At 43.5% G+C, this 26,656-nt stretch overlaps 1 protein-coding gene across 2 annotated transcripts in view; it reads left to right on the top strand.

Moving 5' to 3' along the window:
• Positions 1-26,003, top strand: part of MYO5B (myosin VB) — a 266,922-nt gene extending 240,919 nt beyond the window's left edge. Inside the window, exons 19-40 of one of the 2 annotated variants that reach the window (XM_069746786.1) lie at positions 1,170-1,381; positions 1,595-1,751; positions 2,902-3,141; positions 6,754-6,990; positions 9,471-9,555; positions 10,284-10,432; positions 11,485-11,604; positions 11,688-11,828; positions 12,293-12,352; positions 12,452-12,688; positions 12,812-12,900; positions 13,121-13,198; positions 13,633-13,831; positions 15,530-15,623; positions 16,035-16,178; positions 16,306-16,457; positions 16,887-16,976; positions 18,361-18,511; positions 20,655-20,943; positions 24,255-24,429; positions 24,937-25,017; positions 25,712-26,003. In XM_069746786.1, coding sequence (XP_069602887.1) covers positions 1,170-1,381; positions 1,595-1,751; positions 2,902-3,141; positions 6,754-6,990; positions 9,471-9,555; positions 10,284-10,432; positions 11,485-11,604; positions 11,688-11,828; positions 12,293-12,352; positions 12,452-12,688; positions 12,812-12,900; positions 13,121-13,198; positions 13,633-13,831; positions 15,530-15,623; positions 16,035-16,178; positions 16,306-16,457; positions 16,887-16,976; positions 18,361-18,511; positions 20,655-20,943; positions 24,255-24,429; positions 24,937-25,017; positions 25,712-25,864 — 3,333 coding nt within the window. In that variant the 3' untranslated portion in view covers positions 25,865-26,003. The remainder of the gene's footprint in view (positions 1-1,169; positions 1,382-1,594; positions 1,752-2,901; positions 3,142-6,753; positions 6,991-9,470; positions 9,556-10,283; positions 10,433-11,484; positions 11,605-11,687; positions 11,829-12,292; positions 12,353-12,451; positions 12,689-12,811; positions 12,901-13,120; positions 13,199-13,632; positions 13,832-15,529; positions 15,624-16,034; positions 16,179-16,305; positions 16,458-16,886; positions 16,977-18,360; positions 18,512-20,654; positions 20,944-24,254; positions 24,430-24,936; positions 25,018-25,711) is intronic. The other variant, XM_069746792.1, reaches the window with a different exon arrangement.
• Positions 26,004-26,656: the final 653 nt, after the last annotated feature.

Here is a 26,656-nt window from a genome sequence, read left to right as displayed (position 1 = left end):
TACCAAAAAAATATGTACAGAGATAGAAAGCGAACATCTGAGGGACAAGACCAGGAAGGCATACCAAAAGATCAAAGAGATACCACAAGTTTGAACCAAGACTCGGAATGTTGAAAGACGCCAACAAGAGCGAACTACCCGAGCCAGAACAGATCAAAGAAAGATGGAAAGAATACACGGAGCACTTCTACAAGAACGACTGAGTGATACGGGAAGAAACTGACTGCCATATAACTTCTATCCAACAACAAAGCGCCTGAATGTGACAATAATCTAACAGAGCTAATAGTCTTCTGAAGCAGCAGTTTATGTCATCACATACCTGTGTCCACATATACAGTATCTGTGATTTAAGGGCATACAAATTCAAAGTTGCAAAATTGCAAAATATTCAAAATTTTCGCCAAATTTCCGTTTTTTTTTTTTTCACAAATAAACCCAGGTAATATCAAAGACATTTTACCACTATCATGAAGTACAATATGTCATGAGAAAACAATGTCAGAATCATCAGGATCCGTTGAAGCTTTCCAGAGTTATAACCTCATGTCTGACAGTGGTCAGAATTGTAAAAATTGGCCCGGTCCATAACGTGCAAACCACCCTTGGGGGTAAAGGGGTTTAAAATAATAATATTATTATTATTATTATTATTATTAATAATAATAAATTGTGGATTGAGGAAGTCATCCATTTTTTAGAAACCCTTGGCTGATTTAGACAGATAGCCAAAGAGCAGCTCTCACTTTGGAGCACTTGGGATGACTGGAAAGTACAGGATTAGACCTTTTGACTTCAGTAAATTCATAAAATACTATAGCTGGTGACATGGGACGCTGGACCCCCTACGAACACCTCTCCAGTAGGTTATCTGACCTGGCTTAGGCTTTATTCACATCTTGTTTTACAGAGGTACAATTCGGGGATAGGACAATCTCTCGGCATATGGGGGTGACTTAGCGCCCATTGTATACCGTTCCTACACGTATGACAGATATGTTCTCCTGAAGAGATGAGAGCTGAGATAGTACAAAGATAATTTTACAAGCAATTTAAAGTTCTAGAACTTGTGGCTCAGTGTCAAATTTAAGATTCCCCTTTCCTCTAATAGCTAATTTGTAGGTCCGGACCTTGAATGATTGCGCTGAATGAGGTCTTGTGTTTTTCAGGATCCAGACAAGTTCCAATTTGGACGCACGAAGATCTTTTTCCGTGCCGGTCAAGTAGCCTATCTGGAAAAACTGCGCGCGGATAAGTTCCGAGCCGCCACCATTATGATTCAGAAAACAGTACGTGGCTGGTTACAGAGACTGAAATATAAGAGGATGAAAGCTGCTGCCATCACCGTCCAGAGATACACGCGGGGACATCTTGCTCGCAGGTATGAGAAGATTCACCCCAGCTGTACTTATATGCAAGGAGATGCCCAGGTTATAGCAGTATGGTCCATATTCCGAATACGAAAATGTATGACTTGTACTAGCTGTCCATATATAATTATTTACAGACGATAAAAGAAGCTATTTGATTCCAATATGGCCACTCTCCAGGGCATTTCCAGCCACCAACTATTAACCCTTTTTTTCCTTTTTAGATTGGCTGACTATCTCCGAAGAACTAAAGCCGCCATTTGCCTGCAGAAACAGTACCGCATGATCCGTGTGTATCGGGTCTATCAGAGAGTCCGAAGAGCAACTATCACTATCCAGTCCTTCACCCGGGGCATGTTTGATAGGAGAGTTTATCGGGAGGTACTGTATTGCTAACTCATAGTATCGTTTCTCCATCATCTGCACCGCGCTCAGGAATATCCGATTATCGATCCCTATGGCCTCCTTGATTGCAGACATTTGTGCCCTGCCCCATTCTGGTAGTATTCTGCTGGGTCAAAGGTGGTTGAATCAAAGCTTTCACTACTTCGTCACAATTCACAGACATTTTACAATATTGCCCGCATCCACCACCATTTGTCGATGATTCTCTTTCTTCTGACCACTTTTTCTGGGATGCACTGAGGATGTATCTGAAGCCTAAAGCCTCGCTTCCAGCCTGTATAATTAATTGGTGACGATCAGTCGGGTGACCATATTGGTGGCCCCACTTGTTTCCAAGAAATGAATGTACAAAAGTTCTAAATAGGTTTGTAATCAACTCAGCAGAAGAAGACGAGTTGAGGACTTAATTGGTTTAATTTTAGAAGTGATGTTCATTTTATTATTACAACAAAATAAATTGCCTACCAAATACAAAAAAAAATCTTAAAGGGAATCGGTCAACAGACTTTTTCTACCTAATTTGAGAACAGTTAATTGTAAGGACAGAGACCCTGATTCCAGCAATGTGTCACTTTCTGGGCTGCTTGGTATGCTTTATATAAAATCAATGTTTTATCAGCAGGTGATTATCGCTAAAGGACTAGCAAAACTGCTGCCATGTAGTCCAACACCGCCCCATTACTAATTGGCTGCTTTCTGCCTATGCACAGTGTACACAGAAAGCTGCCAATCAGTGGTGTGGAAGGAGTCATACACCGCTCACTGTTCAGAGAACTGGTAGATCTGCATTAGGGAAGACAGTGATTTTATCAAAACTATAGCAAGCAGCTCAGTAATTGACTGCTGGAATCAGGGTCTCTGCCCTCACATGATGCTGCTCTTAGATGGGCTAGCAAATACCTGTTGATAGATCCCCTTTAAAGCACACTTATTATTACCATTTGGCATGCTTCTCACCCACAGTCCACCTTTTACTAACGTGTACATGTCCAGTAATGGAGAAAAGAATTGAAGCTTGCAGCTGCAGCCCCTCTTTGTGTCTGTGAGACTGCATGTTGTGGCAGAGAAAAGGCAGCAGACAAGTAAATATTAAGTCATTATTATTTATTTATTTATTATTTTGCAGCACCTGCTTCAGCACAAAGCGAAAATCGTTCAGAAGTATCTGAGAAGATGGATCGCCCGAAAGAATTTCCTCAAGTTCCGCAGCGCAGCCGTTGTTGTCCAGTGCTATTTCCGCAGGATGATGGCCCGACGGGAGCTCAAACAGCTGAAGATCGAGGCCAGGACGGCAGAGCACTTTAAGAAGCTGAGCGTGGGCATGGAGAACAAGGTGGTGCAACTGCAGAGGAAGATTGATGAGCAGGTAAGCGGCGTAGGCCTACTGATCTGTACGGGAGATGTCGGGTTTTGTATTACTGCACCGAGATGACTGTTACTTGTCATTAATTAGTAATTATTCTAGTGATTTAATTTTAGAAAACATTATGGAGCTAATCATTTGTGGTAGTTATGCTGAATTACAGCCAGTATTATACTTCAGAGCTGCATTCACAATTGTGCTAGTTACAGAAACTGTTGAACTACTGATGAATGTGGGTGAGATTACAGTAAAGTACCGGAATGTAATTTACCAGTTTGACCAATGTATGTACACAGTGACTGCACCAGCAGAATAATGAGTGCAGCTCTGGGGTATAATACAGGATGTAACTCAGGATCAGTAATGTATTGTACACAGTGACTGCACCACCAGAATAATGAGTGCAGCTCTGGGGTATAATACAGGATGTAACTCAGGATCAGTAATGTATGTACACAGTGACTGCACCAGCAGAATAGTGAGTGCAGCTCTGGAGTATAATACAGGATGTAACTCAGGATCAGTAATGTAATGTATGTACACAGTGACTGCACCAGCAGAATAGTGAGTGCAGCTCTGGAGTATAATACAGGATGTAACTCAGGATCAGTAATGTATGTACACAGTGACTGCACCAGCAGAATAGTGAATGCAGCTCTGGAGTATAATACAGGATGTAACTCAGGATCAGTAATGTAATGTATGTACACAGTGACTCCACCAGCAGAATAGTGAGTACAGCTCTGGAGTATAATACAGGATGTAACTCAGGATCAGTAATGTATGTACACAGTGACTGCACCAGCAGAATAGTGAGTGCAGCTCTGGAGTATAATACAGGATGTAACTCAGGATCAGTAATGTAATGTATGTACACAGTGACTGCACCAGCAGAATAGTGAGTGCAGCTCTGGAGTATAATACAGGATGTAACTCAGGATCAGTAATGTATGTACACAGTGACTGCACCAGCAGAATAGTGAATGCAGCTCTGGAGTATAATACAGGATGTAACTCAGGATCAGTAATGTAATGTATGTACACAGTGACTCCACCAGCAGAATAGTGAGTACAGCTCTGGAGTATAATACAGGATGTAACTCAGGATCAGTAATGTATGTACACAGTGACTGCACCAGCAGAATAGTGAGTGCAGCTCTGGGGTATAATACAGGATGTAACTCAGGATCAGTACAGGATCAGTAATGTAATGTATGTACACAGTGACTGCACCAGCAGAATAGTGAGTACAGCTCTGGAGTATAATACAGGATGTAACTCAGGATCAGTAATGTATGTACACAGTGACTGCACCAGCAGAATAGTGAGTGCAGCTCTGGGGTATAATACAGGATGTAACTCAGGATCAGTACAGGATCAGTAATGTAATGTATGTACACAGTGACTGCACCAGCAGAATAGCGAGTGCAGCTCTGGGGTATAATACAGGATGTAACTCAGGATCAGTACAGGATCAGTAATGTAATGTATGTACACAGTGACTGCACCAGCAGAATAGTGAGTGCAGCTCTGGGGTATAATACAGGATGTAACTCAGGATCAGTAATGTAATGTATGTACACAGTGACTGCACCAGCAGAATAGTGAGTGCAGCTCTGGGGTATAATAGAGGGTGTAATGTCATAATGTTTATAAAATATGCCACCAGATTGCTTCTTTGCACTTTCTTTAAACACTTTCTGACCAGTTGTGCTCCCCCGGCTGATGGCTGTAAGGCTAGATTCACATTGCGTTAGTGGCAGTCCGCTAACGGAATCCGTTACATAGCACCACTAACGCAATGTAACAGATCCGTTAGCGCACCCATTGAGCGCAATGTATGTAACGCATCCCTAACGCAAAGTATGTAACGCATCCTGTTATTTTTGGACGGACCTCGAACGCTGCTTGCAGCGTTTTTGGGTCCGTTCTCGCTAGCGCAGATCGGGCATCTGTGCTAGCGGGATCGCTAAACGCAATCCCTTTTTGTACATTGCGTTAGCGCATTCCGTTTAGCTCATACACTAACGCAATGTGAACCTAGTCTTACAGTGTAAATCAATATTTTTCATTATTTAGTCCCCAGGTTGCCCCAACAGGTCCTGATTTGAGGGCAGAATTATTATCACATTATATCATCATGCACTAGTATGGAAGTCCTGAAGATCTGAGGAGCACAGCTGTATTCTCCGCTCTGCTGTCTTACCTGTATTAGTAGCATAGTCTGCTGCCTATTTCATTCCAGGGCTATGATGAAGGAACACCCGGATCACTTGCTTTTATCAGGAGTCAGTGGCTGAGGTTTGCCGGATAACACCACTCTGAATCCCATCACCGCGAGCTCAGAGACATTTAGTCGTTTCTTTTTTTGACTTTGGGATTATTTGTGATATATGAAGCCTGTGACCCGAAGGACAATGAAACGCGTTGGGTTCTGGTTCTACAATCGCAGCTGCCCTCGGCTTTGTCACATTGTGAAATACTTCCATAATGGGAACCTTGTAACAATCTCCAGTCCTTTTTACAGAAGATTCAGCTTTATAAGATTAGTCGCCCGGTCCTGGCATTTGCTATTATTCTCTATTGCCGCTGATCCCTGGGGATAAGCTGCGCCATTTCTCATTTCTTGTGTGCTGGATACGATGAGCGCTTAGCTTTGTTGTTTTTTTCTTTTTTTCGTCCCTTAATACAAATTAAGCTTCTTGAATAGACAATTCGTTCCAGAAAGCAATGTTTGTGTTCTTCTTTTTCTTTTTTTTCTTTTGGCCTATTTTTAGTCCTATTTCATGTCAAATGCAATCATGGAAATCACGTGTGAATGTGAACAGGGACAACTCGCAGCCACGTCATAACATTTATTTTTTTTTAATGGTTTTTATAATAGCCAGGATTAAGCCTGGTATACACAATAGATGGCTGTCGGTGCGCCAGCGCAAGAAAGCTGTCCACAGACATCTCTGTCTCCAGCTTATCTCCAGGAGACAATATGATGGGCAGTCCGAAATCGGACATGCCAAATGGATATTTTCCCAGATAATATATTCTCCGAGGCTTCCATAGACACTAGGTATTAGACCAAACCGGTCTGGGCTTCAACTTGTGTCCAGACTGTGATTTTACAGTTCTGCCTGCCTCTATCACAGCAGGAAATCCCAGCACGTTGCGAAGAACTAATCACGATTATCTTGCCGTATACAACAGGCTGCTGTTCACCCGATGAATGAGCAACATGCTTGTTCATCAGGTGAAATGATCTTGTGCACTGTCCTAATGATCATCGTCCTCGGCACTGCAGCAACTTGTGTAAACAGGATTCGCACTGCCAAGAACTATGGCACCCTATGTGCGCTCAGCCACCTAGTATAGATGTTAGGAAGGTCCAGAACCTTTCAGTATAAAATAAAAGGGTCATTTCCAGAAAACCCGAAGACCACTGTAATCACTACTCCTTGGGTTGAAGTGGTCACATCCAGTCGTGCTTTTGTTGTGCAGTGGCCCCAACGTCCTCACAAAGATCTGATGTAGCGTGTCCTCCTTCCCGTGTCTGCAGGTCGCGGCATTTGGCCTACTTGTCTCCTCTCTTGGTGTCTCCTGATCCCTGTCCCTTTCCTATAGAACAAAGACCACAAAGACCTGAAGGAACAACTTGCCAGCGTCACATCGGCGCACGTCGTGGAGGTCGAGAAGCTGCAGAAGGAGCTGGAGCGGCAGCGGCAGAACCAGCAAGACGAGAACCAGCTGAGCAGCTTACAGGACGAGATCGAGGCGCTCAGAGCAGAACTCGCCAAGAGCAGAGACGAGAAGAAGATCGCAGAGGACTCGTACATGACTGAGAAGCAGCAGCTGCAACAGGTGACGGCCCGTAGCCTGGCGTGGGCCCCCCAGGTCCGGCACCCGATGTATCATGTCACATGATCCCCATGATAGATCCTGCCAGTAACACACAGGTGCTCTGGGCCACATGGCAGACCGTGACTATTGTAGAGGCCAAACCAATGGGCGGAAATTAATTTTGCTCAATATTAATATAATCTAAAAAAAATAATTACTAATAATTGTATGACTTAATATTGAGCAGAATTAAGTATTTTGACATCCCCCTACATAATGTATGAGCCACCACATAACCCCCTACATAGCACCCACATAGTATGAGCACCCACATAGCTCCCTACATACAATATGAGCACCCACATAGCCCCTACATACAATATGAGCACCCACATAGCTCCCTACATACAATATGAGCACCCACATAGCCCCCTACATACAATATGAGCACCCACATAGCCCCCTACATACAATATGAGCACCCACATAACCCCCTACATACAATATGAGCACCCACATAGCACCCTACATACAATATGAGCACCCACATAGCTCCCTACATACAATATGAGCACCCACATAGCCCCCTACATACAATATGAGCACCCACATAGCACCTTACATACAATATGAGCACCCACATAGCCCCCTACATACAATATGAGCACCCATATAGCGCCCTACATACAATATAAGCACCCACATAGCCCCCTACATACAATATAAGCACCCACATAGCCCCCTACATACAATATGAGCACCCACATAGCACCCTACATACAATATGAGCACCCACATAGCTCCCTACATAGAATATGAGCACCCACATAGCTCCCTACATACAATATGAGCACCCACATAGCTCCCTACATACAATATGAGCACCCACATAGCACCCTACATACAATATGAGCACCCACATAGCACCCTACATACAATATGAGCACCCACATAGCTCCCTACATACAATATGAGCACCCACATAGCTCCCTCCATACAATATGAGCACCCACATAGCACCTTACATACAATATGAGCACCCACATAGCACCTTACATACAATATGAGCACCCACATAGCCCCCTACATACAATATGAGCACCCATATAGCGCCCTACATACAATATAAGCACCCACATAGCCCCCTACATACAATATAAGCACCCACATAGCCCCCTACATACAATATGAGCACCCACATAGCACCCTACATACAATATGAGCACCCACATAGCTCCCTACATAGAATATGAGCACCCACATAGCTCCCTACATACAATATGAGCACCCACATAGCACCCTACATACAATATGAGCACCCACATAGCACCCTACATACAATATGAGCACCCACATAGCACCCTACATACAATATGAGCACCCACATAGTGCCCTACATACAATATGAGCACCCACATAGCACCCTACATACAATATGAGCACCCACATAGCACCCTACATACAATATGAGCACCCACATAGCACCCTACATACAATATGAGCACCCACATAGCTCCCTACATACAATATGAGCACCCACATAGCACCCTACATACAATATGAGCACCCACATAGCACCTTACATACAATATGAGCACCCACATAGCCCCCTACATACAATATGAGCACCCATATAGCGCCCTACATACAATATGAGCACCCACATAGCCCCCTACATACAATATGAGCACCCACATAGCACCTTACATACAATATGAGCACCCACATAGCTCCCTACATAGAATATGAGCACCCACATAGCTCCCTACATACAATATGAGCACCCACATAGCACCCTACATACAATATGAGCACCCACATAGCACCTTACATACAATATGAGCACCCACATAGCTCCCTACATACAATATGAGCACCCACATAGCACCCTACATACAATATGAGCACCCACATAGCACCCTAAGCCAAAAACCAAACCCTACATCATGCTGCTCTCAGATTACAATGCAAAAACAACCTGGTGACAGAATCCCTTTAAACGCCAAGTTAAATTCTGATACAGGAAAGATATATATCTTGGTACCGTGTTAGCCAGTAGATAGAAAAATATTAAGAATTGAGAGTCCTCAGTGGTTGATAACTTTTCAGTTAGCCATTAAAAGGTATCAACCACTGAGGACTCTCAATTCTAAAAAAAAGTTAAATTCTAGCATTCTTGCTGCCCGCAGACACCACTATGGGGACCACATGGTGCACAGTATACAGTAATCTCCAGAGTGCCCCCTAGTGGTGCCTGAACACAGGCTTATATTTATTATGTATTATTCAGAGAGGGGCTTTAACCAACATAAAGGTGTACTAAAAATGAATCCGCACAGAATAATTATTTTAAAAAAAGCAACAACAATGTATTAAAAAAAATCTAGGTTCACTGTAAAGTATTCAGAGGCAAAAATCAGTAAATATGGGACAACCCGACCAGGACAGCGGAGCGATTCCAGGCCAGAACTTTACCCAGTGCCTCTGCTCCTCTCCTACAGAGAATCTCTGAGCTGGAAGTGGAGAACACCGAACTAAAAGACGAAAAAGAAGAACTTAACAAGCGGATCCTCCTCCGCTCTGAAGGTACCACGTTTAGACCATTGGTGCTTCCCCTCCGTGGAGGACGATGCTTCAGACATCCACTGCCTTCTAAAGAATGGAGCAGTAATTGAGGGACTTTTTCTATTAGGTTCCATCTTGGAAACATTTTTTCTGCATTTTTCTTTGGCTTTTAAAGTAGTGAACAACCCCTTAAAATCCAAGTTAATTTAAAGAGGTCCCGACGGGTCCGTTTGGATAATTTGCCTATGAAATAAAAACTTTGTATCATTTTTTTTTTTCTTTTTAAGCCCTCTGTTATTCCTCCTGGAAATGTATGAATAAAGGGATAACTGGTTATTACAACCTTTTTTGTTAAAGAGGCGTGTACCCACACTGTCAGCACTGATTGGACCGTGTCAGGCTGTGCCAGACTCCACCCCCAAAGTGATAACACCCACTTGTCAATTTATTACCTAATTCCTAGGAGGAATAACACAACCTATATGTTCATATTATAATATTTTAAAATTACTTTTAATCTAGATGGGATGCCACTATAAATTGGGCTGTCCATAAATCAAAAAAAAAAAAAACATGGCTGCTTTCTTCCCCAAACATCACCCCTGTCCTCAGGTTGTGTGCGGTATTGTAGCTCAGCCCCAGTCACTTTAATGAAGCTGAGCTGCAGTACCGGAATCGACCTCTGCACAGGAGTGGCGCTGCTTCTGGCTCATCATCACACTTGGACTTTCTTGTTTCTTCCTTGTCAGATGAGTTTACCCAGAGCGCCCTCAAAGAAAATCAGGAAATCCAGAAGGACCTGGAAGAAGAACGAGCCCGCCACCAGAACCTGGTGAAGGAATACACCAGGCTGGAGCAGAGATATGACAACCTGCGGGAGGAGGTCACCCTCATCAAGGTCAGTGGGGTCACAATGCACCACCGGTAAAGGGGGCTGTTGAATTGATCAGATTGGTGGATGCCCACTTAGTGCAACCATCCTAGACCTCTCCCCTGACAGTGCAATGACCGCGGGAGTCCATTTCCTTGTTTCCAGCACCCATTTAATATATGGTCCCGCCCACTTACCTTTCCTATTGATCATGTGACCACAAGGCTGCACATGCCCAGTAGAGTCTTCTCTCCTTGGGACTCTTTTAGACATGATTTTAAAATGGCAGCAGAAAAGTTTTATAGACTTGAGTTACCCCTATAAAAGAATGTGTAATATAATAAGAGGTAATCCCCGACTTAAAGGGATCACCAACCAGGCTCCACTGATCTAAAGCTTTCATTGTTATAGCAAGGAAACTCAAGCCTGCTTATACAAGCCCGGCATTGGCAGTGGCAAATTGGTTAGTAAAACTCAATAATGGGACTGGAGTCGAGCATGAAACATTTATTTAGGTTGGGAATCCCTGGCCTAGAGGATTTGTATAATAGGGAAAACAATACTGACACTTCCCGCTTTAATTGGTTACCTAAAGTAAATATTTGCCTGTTTATTTAAAAAACTCTCTCTTGATTTAATTCTTAATATATCCTTTTGATAGTCAGGTCTACTTTTTTTTCCCTTACAGAACTCCAGATCCCAAGCATAGAGTTAAATGATATTGTGTTGGCTGCCTGCAGCCACCACTAGGGGGAGCTCTTTGCACAGTGATATCTACGGTATATTGCACTGAATCATGTCAGTATGCAGTGAGCTCCCTCTAGTGGTGGCTGCAGGAAGTTAGTAATAATTTAACTACGTCTGCAGGGAATTTGGAGCTCTATATCCGAAAAAACGAAGCTACAAATGCTATAAAGATAGATTAAGAAATTAATCAGCAGAGAATTTTAGATGGAAATATAACAGAATACTAAAAGATACAGTCACTCGAATTGTGTCCAACCACAGTAGACAGTATTCACCACTGAGTGTCTGACTTGCTAGTTCCATATTTATTTACCCCCCCTCTTATATTCTAGCAAACACCGGGACATCGCAGAAACCCTTCTAACCAAAGCAGTCTGGAATCCGATTCCAACTACCCCTCAATATCCACCTCTGAGATTGGGGACACAGAGGATACCATTAAGGAGGTGGAGGTAAGAGCATTCCTGTGCTACCACCGCCCGCTGCCCCCGCTATCTTGGCTTTGGTAGACTCTTGCCTTGTGAACGTCTTGCAGGAAGCTGGGCTGGAGAAGGCCGCCATGGACATGACTCTGTTCCTGAAGCTGCAGAAGAGGGTGAGAGAGCTGGAGCTGGAGAGGAAGAAGCTGCAGAACCAACTGGACAAGAAGGAGCAACAGGAAAATAAGAAGTCTCAGGTGACCGCAGACGTTTCTCTACAAGCCTTCGCAGATTCTTGCAGCATCGTCGTGGCATTTAAAGGGGCTTTGCATAGCCAGAATTCCTCTGATGGCATTTCCGCTGTGCAGGGAAAACTTAAAGGGGTTGTCTGGTGAAAACAACTCCTAGATACGGGGGTCTCTGACTGCTGAATTTTTGTCCCAGTTAGAATGGAGTCGCATATTAAATTTCCAACCACTGCGCCATTATTTTTTTTATGGGGCTGCCGGAAAAAGGCGATTGCAGCGCATCCTCAGCCCCATAAGGAATGAATGGAGCGACTGTAGATCAGTAAGGTATTACCGGATTATGTTGTTCTCAAGATTGCGGTGGTCCCAGAGGGCGGGCCCTCGACCAATCCTCACTTTATAAACTGGGAAGACCCCTTTAGTGGCGTTATGTATCACGCGGCTGTGTGTAATTATATCCTCATTGCATCCAGGTCATTGAGGCCGTAAACGACGCAGACCGTGACACCGACATCGCCTACAACAACCTGAAGGTAACAAAGCCCCTACTGCGGGTACAGACTTGGGCCCGTCTTCTGTCACGGACCCGGGGCTGGCGGCACCTTGTGACTTACCTCTCCGTCTTACTGCAGAGACAAGAACTGGAGTCTGAAAACAAGAAGCTGAAGAACGAATTAAACGAGTTAAGGAAAGCCATCGCCGATTCGGCAGGCGACATGGACTCGAATGACGACTCCGGAGGCTACACCCTCCTTCTGAACCAGCTGAAGAGCGCCCTGGAGGAGCTGGAGGTGCGGAAGGAAGAGGTGCTGATCCTCCGGACGCAGATCGTGAACTCGGCGCAGCAGAAAGACTCCGACAAGAACGCGGTAAATGGATGGAGGCTCCGCGGTTTCCAGTATTTTGCGGTTGTCGTGATTGCAAAATTTCTGAAAATTTGCTCCAATTTTATACCAAAATTTTCCCTTTTATGTCATTTTTTTTTTTTGCAGGATTCCGAAGCAAACTGGGTTAATAGCAACAAGGAGATGGACCAAGATGACGCCATTGAGGCGTACCACGGCGTCTGCGAGACAAATAGGTAACGGGCTGCTAACGTGACGTGCAGGATCGGGCGTGAGTCAAAAATAGCAAAAAAGTACGAGGGAGAATAGTATATCCTACTGTAGCTGCTGCTTCTTATAGAGGCTCGTCCACTTTCATATTCGCTTTATCTTCTGATCTCTTTTTTAATTTTGTCTTGTCTTTCCCTGCAATCTTTTTCTTTTTTTTCCTTCTTTTTCTCTGTCCTTTTTCTCTAGAAAGACTGAGGACTGGGGGTATCTGAACGAAGACGGTGAGCTGGGCCTGGCTTATCAAGGCTTAAAGCAAGTGGCCAGGTTGTCTGTCTCCTCCTTCTTCTCCTTTCGCTGCATCTAGTTCTCTTTTTCTATCCTATAAGTCAGTCGAAAGAAAATATACCGGTTACAAGAGTTCAGCGTAGCCACAGAACTGCCAGTCAGTGCACTAATCTCCCTGGAAATTTTAGCCCCTGTAAAATAAAGCATCAAGCCAAAATGAGGAAGCATTTTGGCTTCTTGCAGCCACCAGTAGAGGGAGCTCAGGAGCTGACTGCATACGGTTTTTACATTGACCTTAATAATAGCACAGTACGCAGTGAGCTCCCCCTAGTGGTGACTGCGGGTACACAGAATTTTTGATAAAAATAGCTATGCAGAGGATTTAAATCGCTGGATCAGGAAATAAAATAGTGTGAAAAGAGAATCTAAAGAAAAATGATAGTTTGTGACTGGCGTTATGGTCTTCTTCACAGGCTCCTAGAAGCCCAATTACAGGCTCAGAGCCAGCAGCATGATGATGAGGTGGAGGCGCTGTCTGATCAGATCGAAGCAATGAAAGAGGAATTGGAGAAACAGCATCAACTTTTCCTCCAGGCTATGCAGCTGTCCCCAGAGGCGCAGGTGGAATTGGGCTTACAGCACGAAATCACACGGCTCACGAATGAGAATCTGGTAAGTGGGCTAGCTCTGACCGCTGCAGTCAATCTCCATTCAAATAAATGGGTCTTGAAAAAGCAAGTGATTGGGAGCATCACTATGCAGGCAAAACTTAGAAGGGGATGCATCCTATGTATAGCCCCTTCATTTTCAGTCTGATCAGTCCTACCTAATTTAAATATGAAATAACAAAGGTTAACAAAACTTGAATTAATAAATACAGATAATAAGGTATGATGCCAATAAAAGTGCACCCCAAACACACTGATACCCCCAGAATGAATACCTCAACAGTACTTTACCACATACCTTCTCATCATACCACAGTATGAGGTCCCCACTGTACCCCTCATTTAAGTATGGGGACCCCATCTGTCATCCCCACATAGCCATCATCACGATGTAATGGACCCAACATAGTCCTCCATACATTATAATGGGCCCTTAATAGTGCTTCATACAGTATAATGGGCCCCACATAGTGCTTCATACAGAATAATGGCTCCACATAGTGCTCCATACAGTATAATGGGCCCCACATAGTGCTCCATACAGTATAATGGCTCCATATAGTCATCCATACAGTATAATGGGCCCCACATAGTGCTCCATACAGAATAATGGCTCCACATAGTCCTCCTTACAGTATAATGGCCCAACATAGTCCTCCATACAGTATAATGGGCCCCATATTGTGCTCCATATAGTATGTTGAGACCCTTTTAGTGCTCCATATAGTATAATGGGCCCCATTTAGTGCTCCATACAGTATAATGGGCCCAATATAGTGCTTCATATAGTATAATGGGCCCCACATAGTGCTCTATGCAGTATAGTGGGCCCCACATAGTCCTCCATACAGTATAATGGCCCTACCTAGTGCTCCATACAGTTTAATGGCCCCACATATTGCGCCATGCAGTATAAAGGCCCATTATAGTCCTCTATACAGTTTAATGGCCACCACATAGTCTTCTAAATGATATAATGTGCCCCATTAGTGCTCTGTGCAGTATAATGGGCCCCACATAGTGCTCTATGCAGTATAATGGGCCCCACATAGTGCTCTATGCAGTATAATGGGACCCACATAGTACTCTATACAGTATAGTGGGCCCCACATAGTGCTCTATACAGTATAATGGGCCCCACAAAGTCCTACATACAGTATAATAGCCTCAGATAGTGCTCCGTATAATATAATGGCCCAAATAGCCCTCCATACAGAATAATGGCACCACATATTCCTCTGTATAGTATAATGGCCTTACATAGTCCTCCATATAGTATATTGACTCCACATACTGCTCCATATAATATAATGGCCACACATAATCCTCCATATAATATTATGGTCCCACACATTCCTCCATATAATATAATGGCCCTACATAGTCCTCCATATAATATAATAGCCCCACACAGTCCTCCATATAATATAGTGGCCCCACATAGCCCTCAATACAGAATGATGGCCCCACATAGTCCTCCATATAGTATAAGATACAGGACAGTATGGTAAAATGTAGACCTAAAACAATAAAAAAGAAAACACAAATTAGGTCCGTACTTTATGCTATGGCTCGACACAACTAAGTAAGGATGCCGGATTGTGGCGGTTTCGCCGTGTAAATTATTACTACGAAGTCTGAATGCCTCCATTTGGAAAAATAAGAGCTGATGAATAAGTAACTCTCTTACTTCTCCCATCAGGACTTGAAGGAATTGCTGGAGAAGTCTGAAAAGAACGAGAAGAAACTGAAAAAACAACTCAAGCTTTATCTGAAGAAAGTGCAAGAATCTGAAGGTAATCCGCACGGCGGCACTACGAGATGGCGGCACTACGAGATGTCGGCTCTGTGGAATGGGGTCGCCTTTATCTTTATGATCAATTTATTTTAGTAATTTGCCGCTTCCAATGTAAACAATGAAGGTTAACACTGAAATGGTCTCTTACCGTTTTATGTACACAGCCCCTTTGCGGTCATATGTGTCTCCATGGTAGCCGAGCACAGACAAACCCGTTGGACTGATCTTGCAGCCCAAACCATCCGGTGAAAGGGAGCTTTACATGGTACAACATGGACACATAGATCTGCATAGAAGCTGTGTACAAAAAACGTCAGGCTCTAAAATATTTCCAGGAGCCATGTTTGCCTAGTCGGGAGCATCTCCATGCTATCGTTCCTCGTGTGATATGTTCCCTCTTGCTACACAGGAGCGGCGGACATCATACAGCCGGAGAGGAGGCAGTCCGAGCTGAGCAGACAGGTGACGGTGCAGCGCATCGAGAAGGATTTCCAGGGGATGTTGGAGTTTTACAAGGAGGATGAGCCTCTCCTCATCAGGAACCTCATCGCAGGTCAGAGATGTCGGGAAGTCGACGCTGCAAAAAAAGTCAGGGTTGATTTCTCTGAAGCCGAGATTTGGGGATCTGTTTGATGGGGGGTGTACTGACTGGAGAGTGACCATTACCTTTCTTCCATCAGACCTGAAGCCACAACTGATCTCTACGAGCGTGCCGTGCCTGCCGGCGTACATCCTCTTCATGTGTATCAGGCACGCCGACTACATCAACGACGACCAGAAGGTCCACTCCCTCCTCACCTCCACCATTAACGGCATCAAGAAAGTGCTGAAGGTATTTCATTTGAACATCCTGTGTTAACTCCCAGAGCTGTCTTCATAATTCTGCTGGTTATTATGGGGAACAGTACAAAATCTTGGCTGATGTGTTAATTATTGTGGGACAACCCCTTTAAAAGGACGTATCCTTCTTCCTGACATAAAACGGAGCATATTTTTTTTTTAGTATTCTGCATCTCGTAGCTCCTCTGTTGTTCCTGCCGGAAATACACAAATACTTTGAGGACTCTGTGTTACTATCCCCCTTTTAACAGGGTTTATCCCAATATCATATCCCATTAACAAAGGGAATGGTAACACCCAAATAAAATTAAGGTAGAAATTTCCCAGAGGAATAACAGAGGGCTGGAGCACACCATTTTGTCTCCTTATGTTTTTTTTCCCTTTCTCAGTATAATATTACTACTTTTTGTTATTTTGACAGAAGCACAACGATGATTTCCAGATGACGTCTTTCTGGCTGTCCAACTCCAGCCGTCTTCTCCACTGTCTGAAGCAATACAGCGGAGATGAGGTGATCCACCATATGGTCCCTTTAGTCGTATAAAGCTCATGATCTGACTGCTCCGTGTGGTGACAGTGCCTACAGTCAGTGACGGGGCGCCAGGGGTCACCATGAAGAGTGTATGAACACCTGGCCACCTATGGCAAAAGATATCGATGCCTACAGCAAATAATGGGGTTGTTCTTCATTGTTGCAATATGCCTCAATGTTCCAGTTTCCATTCTCTTCCTCTCTTTGTCCCGGCAATTTGGTTTCCATTCTGACCCCAATGTCATGTGATGAAATGTCATGTCTTTGCTATTGAAATAAGCTAAACCGCGGGCTGTCATCAGTATCAATAAAAAAGTGCCATTATGATAGACTGAAAGGATATGGACTTTGGCTCATGCATGTATTTCGGGCTAAAAATCTATTTTGTTATTGTTTTTCATTAAAATAATTTTTGCCTCTTGCCTTCTGTGGAATCTACGTTGCACTTTCTATTGATGGGTGCAGAATGAGTCTTCCAAATATCAGTCAGTGAGCTCACTCTGGCTGGAGAACTTGTAACTCTGGTATCTGTCTTTTTCTAAAATCCTAAAGTGTTGATTTATGGCCACAAACCACATGAAAGTTGACTTGGTCCCAAATCAGCCGAGAGATGCTCCGAAAAATATGCTTACAAACTTATCAATCAGAACCAGCTCCCTGAAGGATTCTCCCGTTAACTCATTCTGCAGCCAGCAATGCGCAGGGAAACAAATAGTCTGTAAAAGCCAAACAGTGCAACATTTTTAAAGAACCCCAATTGCAAAAATTATTTTTAGCCCAAAATACATATGTTTAGCTAGAAATAATTAAGTCCATGTCCTTTAACATGTCATACACAATAGAACAGATTGTTTTGCCTCTTGATAACACTTTTAATGATTTGCGGTGTGATACTACGGTGTACATAGGAGACCACAGGGGACACTTTTAAGGAACGTTCCTATGGGTAACTTGCAAAGAGTGTTTCATTGCACCATTTTTCGCAATGATTGTTGCGGTGGTATTCATTGCTTCGGATTTCTCTGCAGCGGGAATGCCCGATGGCAGCATACCTTCAGGACCGACTCCTGCTGCATCTGCCGGGGTCAGAGATAACTCTGATCCCATCAGTTTAATCTTTTGGGTGTCTGAGCATAGGAGCGGCTCCCTCTTTGTGAAGGAATTGTCTTTTTTTTTTTTTCTTACATTCCCCATCCTTTCAAAAGTTATAATAAATAAAAGCCCGACACAATAAACTAAAAGTATCTCAAGGTGGTCCAAGTAAAAACCACATCTATAAAAATTAAGACAACAAAGTGATGTGTCCTTAGTGGGTTGTATAAATTACCGTTGTATAAATTATTCATCCCAATTAATTTTTCAGGGTTTCATGACGAGTAACTCCGCCAAGCAGAACGAGCATTGCCTCCGCAACTTCGACCTCACGGAGTATCGGCAGGTCCTCAGCGATTTATCCATCCAGATCTACCAGCAGCTGATAAAGATCGCGGAAGGCATGCTGCAGCCGATGATAGGTAACGTGGGGAGCGGAATGGAAGTGGCATATGAAGGGCTGGAGCAGGAGGAGACTTTAATTACTCCAGCCCTTTACTTCCTCCCTGCCGAGATAGATACTGTAGGTAGATAGACACTAGAGCTGATCCCGTTGGCCAAGACAGTGGTCTGTGGCTGCTGGACAGGGGTGGGAGCACCGCCGGCCTGGCTCGGCGCATCGTCACATGTGCATGACGCTACATCAATGATGTTGCACCAGGCCGACAATCAAAAGAAGAACCTCGGACGCCGGCAGGTAACAGGCGCTACTTGTGTCCCTGTCCAGCGGCCACAGACCACCGTCGTGATCGATAGAATGGGATGTGCGAATCGATTCACGGCAACTATAACAATGAGACTTTCTCATGGCTGAATCTATCTAAGTACACCTTCGCTGAATTCTATGCTTTTATGCACTACACCCATTCACGGGCGTTACCATGTAGATTGTCTCTCTGTAACTCTGGCCCTAGCAGGGATCACCGGGTTTTCCTGCTAGGCTGCAAGTCTATCTGGCGTAGTCTATTAAAGCTCGATGAGCCTCACACACAGCAACCGGCCCCCTCCCAGCCTGTGGTCCTGACTCCGGCCACTCCTGAAACCGTATGTCAAAACTGGAAGTGAAGACCTTGCTCAATCGCGCTGTCCCTCTGCAATCGCAGGCGTCCCTCCCTGGTCGATGTCTCCTCACGGGTCTTCGCTGCTTGAATGTCCGCTGGGCCTGGAGCAGAGAGGGCTGGGGCTTGGCTCTTGATAGGAGACGTCTGGTCTCTGGGTCTTGACCGACGAAGGGCGCAGGTCCTGTTTTTGACTGGCGCAGTTGGAACTCTGGGACTTCGCGAACGTAGCCTGAACCTTGTCAGATGGTGACTGGCACCTTGATGGCGCAGACTTCCGCTGAGGCCTGTCACGCTAGCCTCAGCACCATTCCTGGTCCATGTCTGCTCCCTTCTTCCTCTTGGCGCCAAATCTGTCTGCGCTTTGGCACACAGGGCTTTTATATCCCGGGCGCCGTGTTGCAAGTCACCTGACCAGGTCCATCATACGAAGCTGCTCCCCCTGCAATTCTTACGATACAAATTGGTTCCACCTGATTGCACCCGGCCAGCAGATGGCAGTCTTTCCTCACGATGGTCACATCCCACAAGGACTCTTCAGGGGCATCGCTGCTTCCTCTTACACCTGGACCATTGTAACACTGCGGTTCTTTCTCTGTAAGCCGTTCTGAGGCAGCGTTGTTCATGTGCTTGGGATCATTGTCCTGTTACATGACCCTGGTTTTGCCAATCTTTAATGATTGGAGAGATGGCCTCACAATCGACTCTAGAATACTTTGTTATAAAGAGGAGTTCATGGTCAACTCAACAAATGCTGCAATCCTAGCCCGAATCATCACCCCTTCGCCACCATGCCTTACAGTTGTTATCAGGTGTTTGTGTCGATATGCTCTGTTTAGTTTATACTACACATTTCAACTTTGGTCTCATTTTCTTAAGGTCATCCATCCAGTCTTGAGGTTTGTTCAGATGCAACCTTTATTAGTTCTGCTGTGGCGTTTTTAGGAAAAAAAGAGTTTTTTTTCCTAGTGACCCTTCCAATCAAGCCATCACACTTTTTCAGTCTTTTTCTAATCGTACTGTCATGAACTCAAATATTTAGCATGCTAACAGAGGCCTTTAGTGTGTGAGCCTTAGCTCTTGGGTTTTTTGCAGTTTCTCTGAGCATTGCATGGATTAATATTGGAGTGCTTTTATTGGTCCATCAATTCCTGGTGAAGATTGTCAACTGTCTTGAAAGGTTCCTACGTCTCTCACTGTAGAATGATGGTTCCAGGTAGTTTTTAAATGGCTTTATAACCTTTCCTAGAAGGAAAGGCAGCAACAACTATCTTTTGTGCTTGACCCCTCGGGACCAACCTTAAAGTCCTTGTCCTTGCTGGTATTCCTCCTCCTGTAATCCAATATGTCCTGTGATTACAGCAGCGTCAGCAGTGGTTTTGGCACAAAGGATAGGGTGCAGATTACTGCAGTGGAAATGGGCTCGTAGAGGGTGACCGTGACCCGTCTGCAGTGGTCATTTATTCATAAACTGACAAATGGTGATTTATCTCGTCTTCCTCTGTAGTTTCTGCCATGTTGGAAAATGAGAGCATCCAGGGTCTGTCAGGAGTGAAGCCGACTGGTTATCGGAAAAGGTCGTCCAGCATGGTGGACGGAGGTGACAGCTCGTACAGCCTGGAAGCGGTGATTCGTCAGCTGAACCTATTTAACAGCATCATGTGTGAACACGGCTTGGACCCGGAAATCATACAACAGGTCTTCAAGCAGCTTTTCTACATGATCAATGCCGTAGCCCTGAACAACTTGCTGCTGAGGAAGGACGTCTGCTCCTGGAGCACCGGCATGCAGCTTAGGTAACGATGGCCGATACCCAGACCCTTAATAACATTGGTCGCTCTTCTCTACACCCCCTGCTCTACTTCAGCTTTGTCCGTCTTATACACCGGAGAACAAAATTGCTCCCGGTATCCAAAGTATGGACGCACTAGTGAAACTATGTTCTTGTCATGAGCATCTGTGCCTAATTTAATGCTTCCCATAATTTAATGGGCTTAGCAGCAGCTGCCTGGCATTGATCGCTAACACATTAATTCAGCTGTTCATCACAGAGCATTTCAATGGTTTCGGCAGTGTGTGGATGGGTTAACATTGCAGCCGAGGTCCTCCATTGCTGTATGTAGACTGCCTTCGAGGCAGAACATCAATTTAATTATACACTTCATCCAGTACATCAATATATAGTACAAGCGATCAAATGATCACAGGTTCAAGTCTTCTTCAGGGTCCAACACCTAAAAAGTGTAAATCATTCTACTTTTCCCAGTTCAAAGATAAGGAAAGATATAAACATACTTAATATTGTCACGTCTATAAAACTCCAGATTTATCAAAATTTTAATTTAGACCATACTTTAAACACTGACAAGAATTGTATATAAAAATAAAAAAATCTAAAAGCAAGAATTGTCAGTTTTTGGTCACAGCACGTACTCCAAAAAATGCAATAAAAAGTGATAAAAAACTCATATGTACTCCAAAGTGGTATGGTTAAAAAGGCAGCTGTGCACACAAAGAAAAACCAAGTCCTCTCCCTGCTCAATTATCGGAAAAAAGTTTACATGATTCTGAATTTTTTTAAACACTAAAATATAAAGAAAAAAACTATAGAAGTTTGGCATTGCTGTAATCAAACTTTTTTCCCCACATTGAATCCTGTAAAAACAAAGCTGGAATTGAGCTTTTAGCACCATTTTACCCCCAGTTGGAATTTTTTTTATAACACAGTGTAACACAGCACCACCTGGTGTCTGAGAACCAAAATGCAACTGAATTTCAATATAAAAATATCAAGAACAGATAAACAAAAAGTGTTGCAACCATGGCAGATTTTAAAATTGGCCGAAGTCTGGAGCTCCACTTTGATCCTTGTGCATAAAATATATATTTTTTATTTTAAGCATTTTATTAAAATGTTGTCAAGTCCCAAAAGTCAAAATTGTTGTTTCTAGAGTGTTAAAATGATCTGTCCACAAATAACGTGTGTTAGTCTGAGGCAAGAAAGGTGATTTTGTGTCTTTCACTAGTAGAAATCAATTCTGGGCAGAGTTGTTCACACTGGGGTTTTTGAGCCTTTTTCAGGTTTTTTAATGAATTTTTCGAGCAAAAAACATGAGTTTTGATCTCGGGAGATGGGGTATGTTCCTACATCTATGTCTCGTTCCTTCATCTATGTCTCGTTCCTTCATCTATGTCTCGTTCCTACATCTATGTCTCGTTCCTTCATCTATGTCTCGTTCCTTCATCTATGTCTCGTTCCTTCATCTATGTCTCGTTCCTTCATCTATGTCTCGCTCCTACATCTATGTCTCACTCCTACATCTATGTCTCGCTCCTACATCTATGTCTCGCTCCTACATCTATATCTCGTTCCTACATCTATGTCTCGTTTCTACATCTATGTCTCGTTCCTTCATCTATGTCTCGTTCCTTCATCTATGTCTCGCTCCTACATCTATATCTCGTTCCTACATCTATGTCTCGTTCCTTCATCTATGTCTCGTTCCTTCATCTATGTCTCGTTCCTTCATCTATGTCTCGTTCCTTCATCTATGTCTCGTTCCTTCATCTATGTCTCGCTCCTACATCTATATCTCGTTCCTACATCTATGTCTCGTTCCTTCATCTATGTCTCGTTCCTTCATCTATGTCTGGTTCCTACATCTATGTCTCGTTCCTACATCTATGTCTCGTTCCTTCATCTATGTCTGGTTCCTACATCTATGTCTCGTTCCTTCGTCTATGTCTCGTTCCTAAGTCTATGTCTCGCTCCTACGTCTGTCTCGTTCCTACGTCTATGTCTCGTTCCTACGTCTATGTCTCGTTCCTAAGTCTATGTCTCGTTCCTACGTCTATGTCTCGTTCCTTCATCTATGTCTCGTTCCTACGTCTATGTCTCGTTCCTACGTCTATGTCTCGTTCCTTCATCTATGTCTGGTTCCTACATCTATGTCTCGTTCCTTCATCTATGTCTCGTTCCTTCATCTATGTCTCGTTCCTACATCTATGTCTCGTTCCTACATCTATGTCTCGTTCCTTCATCTATGTCTCGTTCCTTCATCTATGTCTCGTTCCTACATCTATGTCTCGTTCCTACATCTATGTCTCGTTCCTACATCTATGTCTCGTTCCTTCATCTATGTCTCGTTCCTTCATCTACGTCTCGTTCCTACATCTATGTCTCGTTCCTTCATCTATGTCTCGTTTCTATATCTATGTCTTGTTCCTACATCTATGTCTCGTTCCTTCATCTATGTCTGGTTCCTACATCTATGTCTCGTTCCTTCATCTATGTCTCGTTCCTTCATCTATGTTTCGTTCCTACATCTATGTCTCGTTCCTACATCTATGTCTCGTTCCTTCATCTATGTCTCGTTCCTTCATCTATGTCTCGTTCCTACATCTATGTCTCGTTCCTACATCTATGTCTCGTTCCTACATCTATGTCTCGTTCCTTCATCTATGTCTCGTTCCTTCATCTATGTCTCGTTCCTTCATCTATGTCTCGTTCCTACATCTATGTCTCGTTCCTTCATCTATGTCTCGTTCCTTCATCTATGTCTCGTTCCTACAACTATGTCTCGTTCCTACAACTATGTCTCGTTCCTTCATCTATGTCTCGTTCCTTCATCTATGTCTCGTTCCTTCATCTATGTCTCGTTCCTTCATCTATGTCTCGTTCCTACAACTATGTCTCGTTCCTTCATCTATGTCTCGTTCCTACAACTATGTCTCGTTCCTACAACTATGTCTCGTTCCTTCATCTATGTCTCGTTCCTACATCTATGTCTCGTTCCTTCATCTACGTCTCGTTCCTACATCTATGTCTCGTTCCTTCATCTATGTCTCGTTTCTATATCTATGTCTTGTTCCTACATCTATGTCTCGTTCCTACACATTCTCCGTTTTTTAGAGCTCCGATCCCCCATCTAACCGCCCCGCTACCTTGAAGAAATCTAGTGCCTAAGCATTCATAATCCCAAGCCGCTGCCTCACTGTAGTCCAACGTTTGGGGGAAGCCCGCCCGCTCTATACATTGTAGATCAGCAGAGCCTGTGGATTTTGAAGAAAACCTTTCTTAGTGGAACATATTGTTGTTCTCGTGCAGGTATAACATCAGTCAGCTGGAGGAATGGCTGCGGGGGAAGAACCTGCACAACAGCGGAGCCGCACAGACCATGGAGCCGCTGATCCACGCAGCACAACTCCTGCAGCTGAAGAAGAAAACGCAGGAGGATGCGGAGGCCATCTGCTCCCTGTGCACCGCTCTGACCACACAGCAGGTGAGTGCGGCGTGTTACAGGGGCGGGTGGTGATTGCCTCTGGTTTAGATGCGGTACTTTCTGCCATTTTAATGCAGAATTACCATTAAAAAAAATCCTTCCATCTAGTGTATACAGCTACTATTCAGATGTGTCTCCACGGAAACAGACTACGAAACAAAACCCTGTATGTGACACCGCCCCCCATTACTCTGTAAGTGACAGCAGGACGGGACTAGGTTTGTTTACTGTCCGTCACCATGGAGACACATAATTCTGCCTAGGAGCTGTGTACACAGTATAATACAGTATTTCTAATCGGACTTGCTCCACCTTTTAATTTAGATGCTTTGAGGCAATAAACTAATTGGTTGAAAAAGTCATCACACCCATTAATCCCGGGTGACGTTTATCCCTATGGGAAGCAAGAAACGTATTCAGTGCTGACTCCGTATTCTGCATGCGAGCACTCTCATGTGCGTGGCCACGTCCTGGTCCAAAACTGAACATTTTTTCTTTCTGTAACAGATAGTAAAGATACTGAACCTATACACTCCGGTCAATGAGTTCGAGGAACGTGTGACGGTCTCCTTTATCCGGAGTATTCAGGTGAGTCCTATTACTCTGCATGATAGCTGCTCATACTCATTAGATTAATCGGATGTATATAGGGCATACCTAAATGGTATGAATTAAAATGTCAGCTCATACAATGTCAGCCCTCATACATAGTCATAGTCCAGTGGCTGTAAAATAAAAAAGTTACGGATCTCTGAAAAAAAAAAAGTTAAAAATTTGTTGCCATTCTTGTCAGATACGGTGTTATCTGAGCATGCTCGTGTGCTGGCGGAGTGTCTACGGCATGCTGAAAAAATATGAAGACGCTCAGTTAGTACCAGAGCATGCTCCGATAACACCTTATCTGACCACGTTCGCTCATCAGTAGTACTGACCTGAAGAATCATCTTTACTGCACAATGAGCGGCAAACAAAAAGGCAGAATTGTGGTTTTATTTTTAACATTTCACCCCCCATGGAATTGTTTTTATCGTTTTTACAGTGCAATAAAGTATTATATGGTAAAAATTAGTGGTGTAATTCAAAACTTAAAAAATAAATAAATAACAAGTCCTCATATGGGGAAAAGTAAAAAAAAATAAAGTTACGGCTCTTGGAAGAAGGGCAGGAATAAAAAAAACAAAAGTGCAAAAAGTAAATATTCCTCAGGATCAAAGGGGTGAATAATTATTTTTTAATTTTAATTATTAATAATTGATTATTTTTTGTTGTTTTTTCTTCCAAGGCCCAGTTACAGGACCGAAAAGACCCTCCGCAGCTGCTGCTAGACTCGAAGTACATGTTCTCCGTTTTATTCCCCTTTAACCCGTCGTTAATCACCTTGGACACTGTTCACATACCCGACATCCTCCACCTGGACTTCCTCAACAAAGTTTAAAAGAAAAAAAAAAGACTTTTTTTTTGTTGTTTTATTTTTATCAATATGATAATCCAGGCAAAAAAAAATAAAAATGTATAGATTTGTAAAATCTGAGGACCAAGATGCCAAATATTAAGGTAAAAAAAGAAAAGAAAAAAAAGTTGGAACCTCCACAGTACCTGATTATTTTTTTTCTGTCATCCTTTTGCACAAATAATTTTTTTTTTTTTTAAAGAAAGAAAATCTTGTAATAACGTTAGAAAAGGTTTACATGGCGCTGCGATCCTCCCGAGGCCAAGAATAAGGAGACCTCCAGCGTCTGCGCCATGTTTTACCTGTAGAATCAGAGACTCTTCCGATCTGCGGTCAGAGAACTTCTGTGTTTTTTTTTGTCCTAATGGACACATATCAGGCGGAAAGGAGAAAATCGTATTTATCGGATGCAGGACAGTATCTTCGATGACTTTAATTTTTTTAGATTTTGCTGTAAATATAAACTCGAGATTTAAAGCAACAGAACCGATGTAGCAGAGCTGAGTTTATCATCTGGTAGATCACATGGTTTTACATAGGACTGAAATTAATTTTTTTTTCTACATTGTCTAGTTTAGAAAACCTACCCACCCTTATATGAGAATGGGGGTCTCGTCATCTCTTGATCAGAGAGGAGAGCAAAAATAAAGAGCGTCTCTCTCTCTCTGGAGGACCCATCTTGTCCTCCATGACACAGACATCTCATTGATTGGATTGGACGTTGTGTAATACCCAACTTCCCCTGTGGTGGCGCTAGCTGAACACTTACCACCAGGC

This window comes from Ranitomeya imitator, chromosome 1 (genome assembly GCF_032444005.1).
Source record: "Ranitomeya imitator isolate aRanImi1 chromosome 1, aRanImi1.pri, whole genome shotgun sequence".
Lineage (NCBI taxonomy): Eukaryota > Metazoa > Chordata > Amphibia > Anura > Dendrobatidae > Ranitomeya > Ranitomeya imitator.
This window is presented reverse-complemented; position numbering and strand designations above follow the sequence as displayed.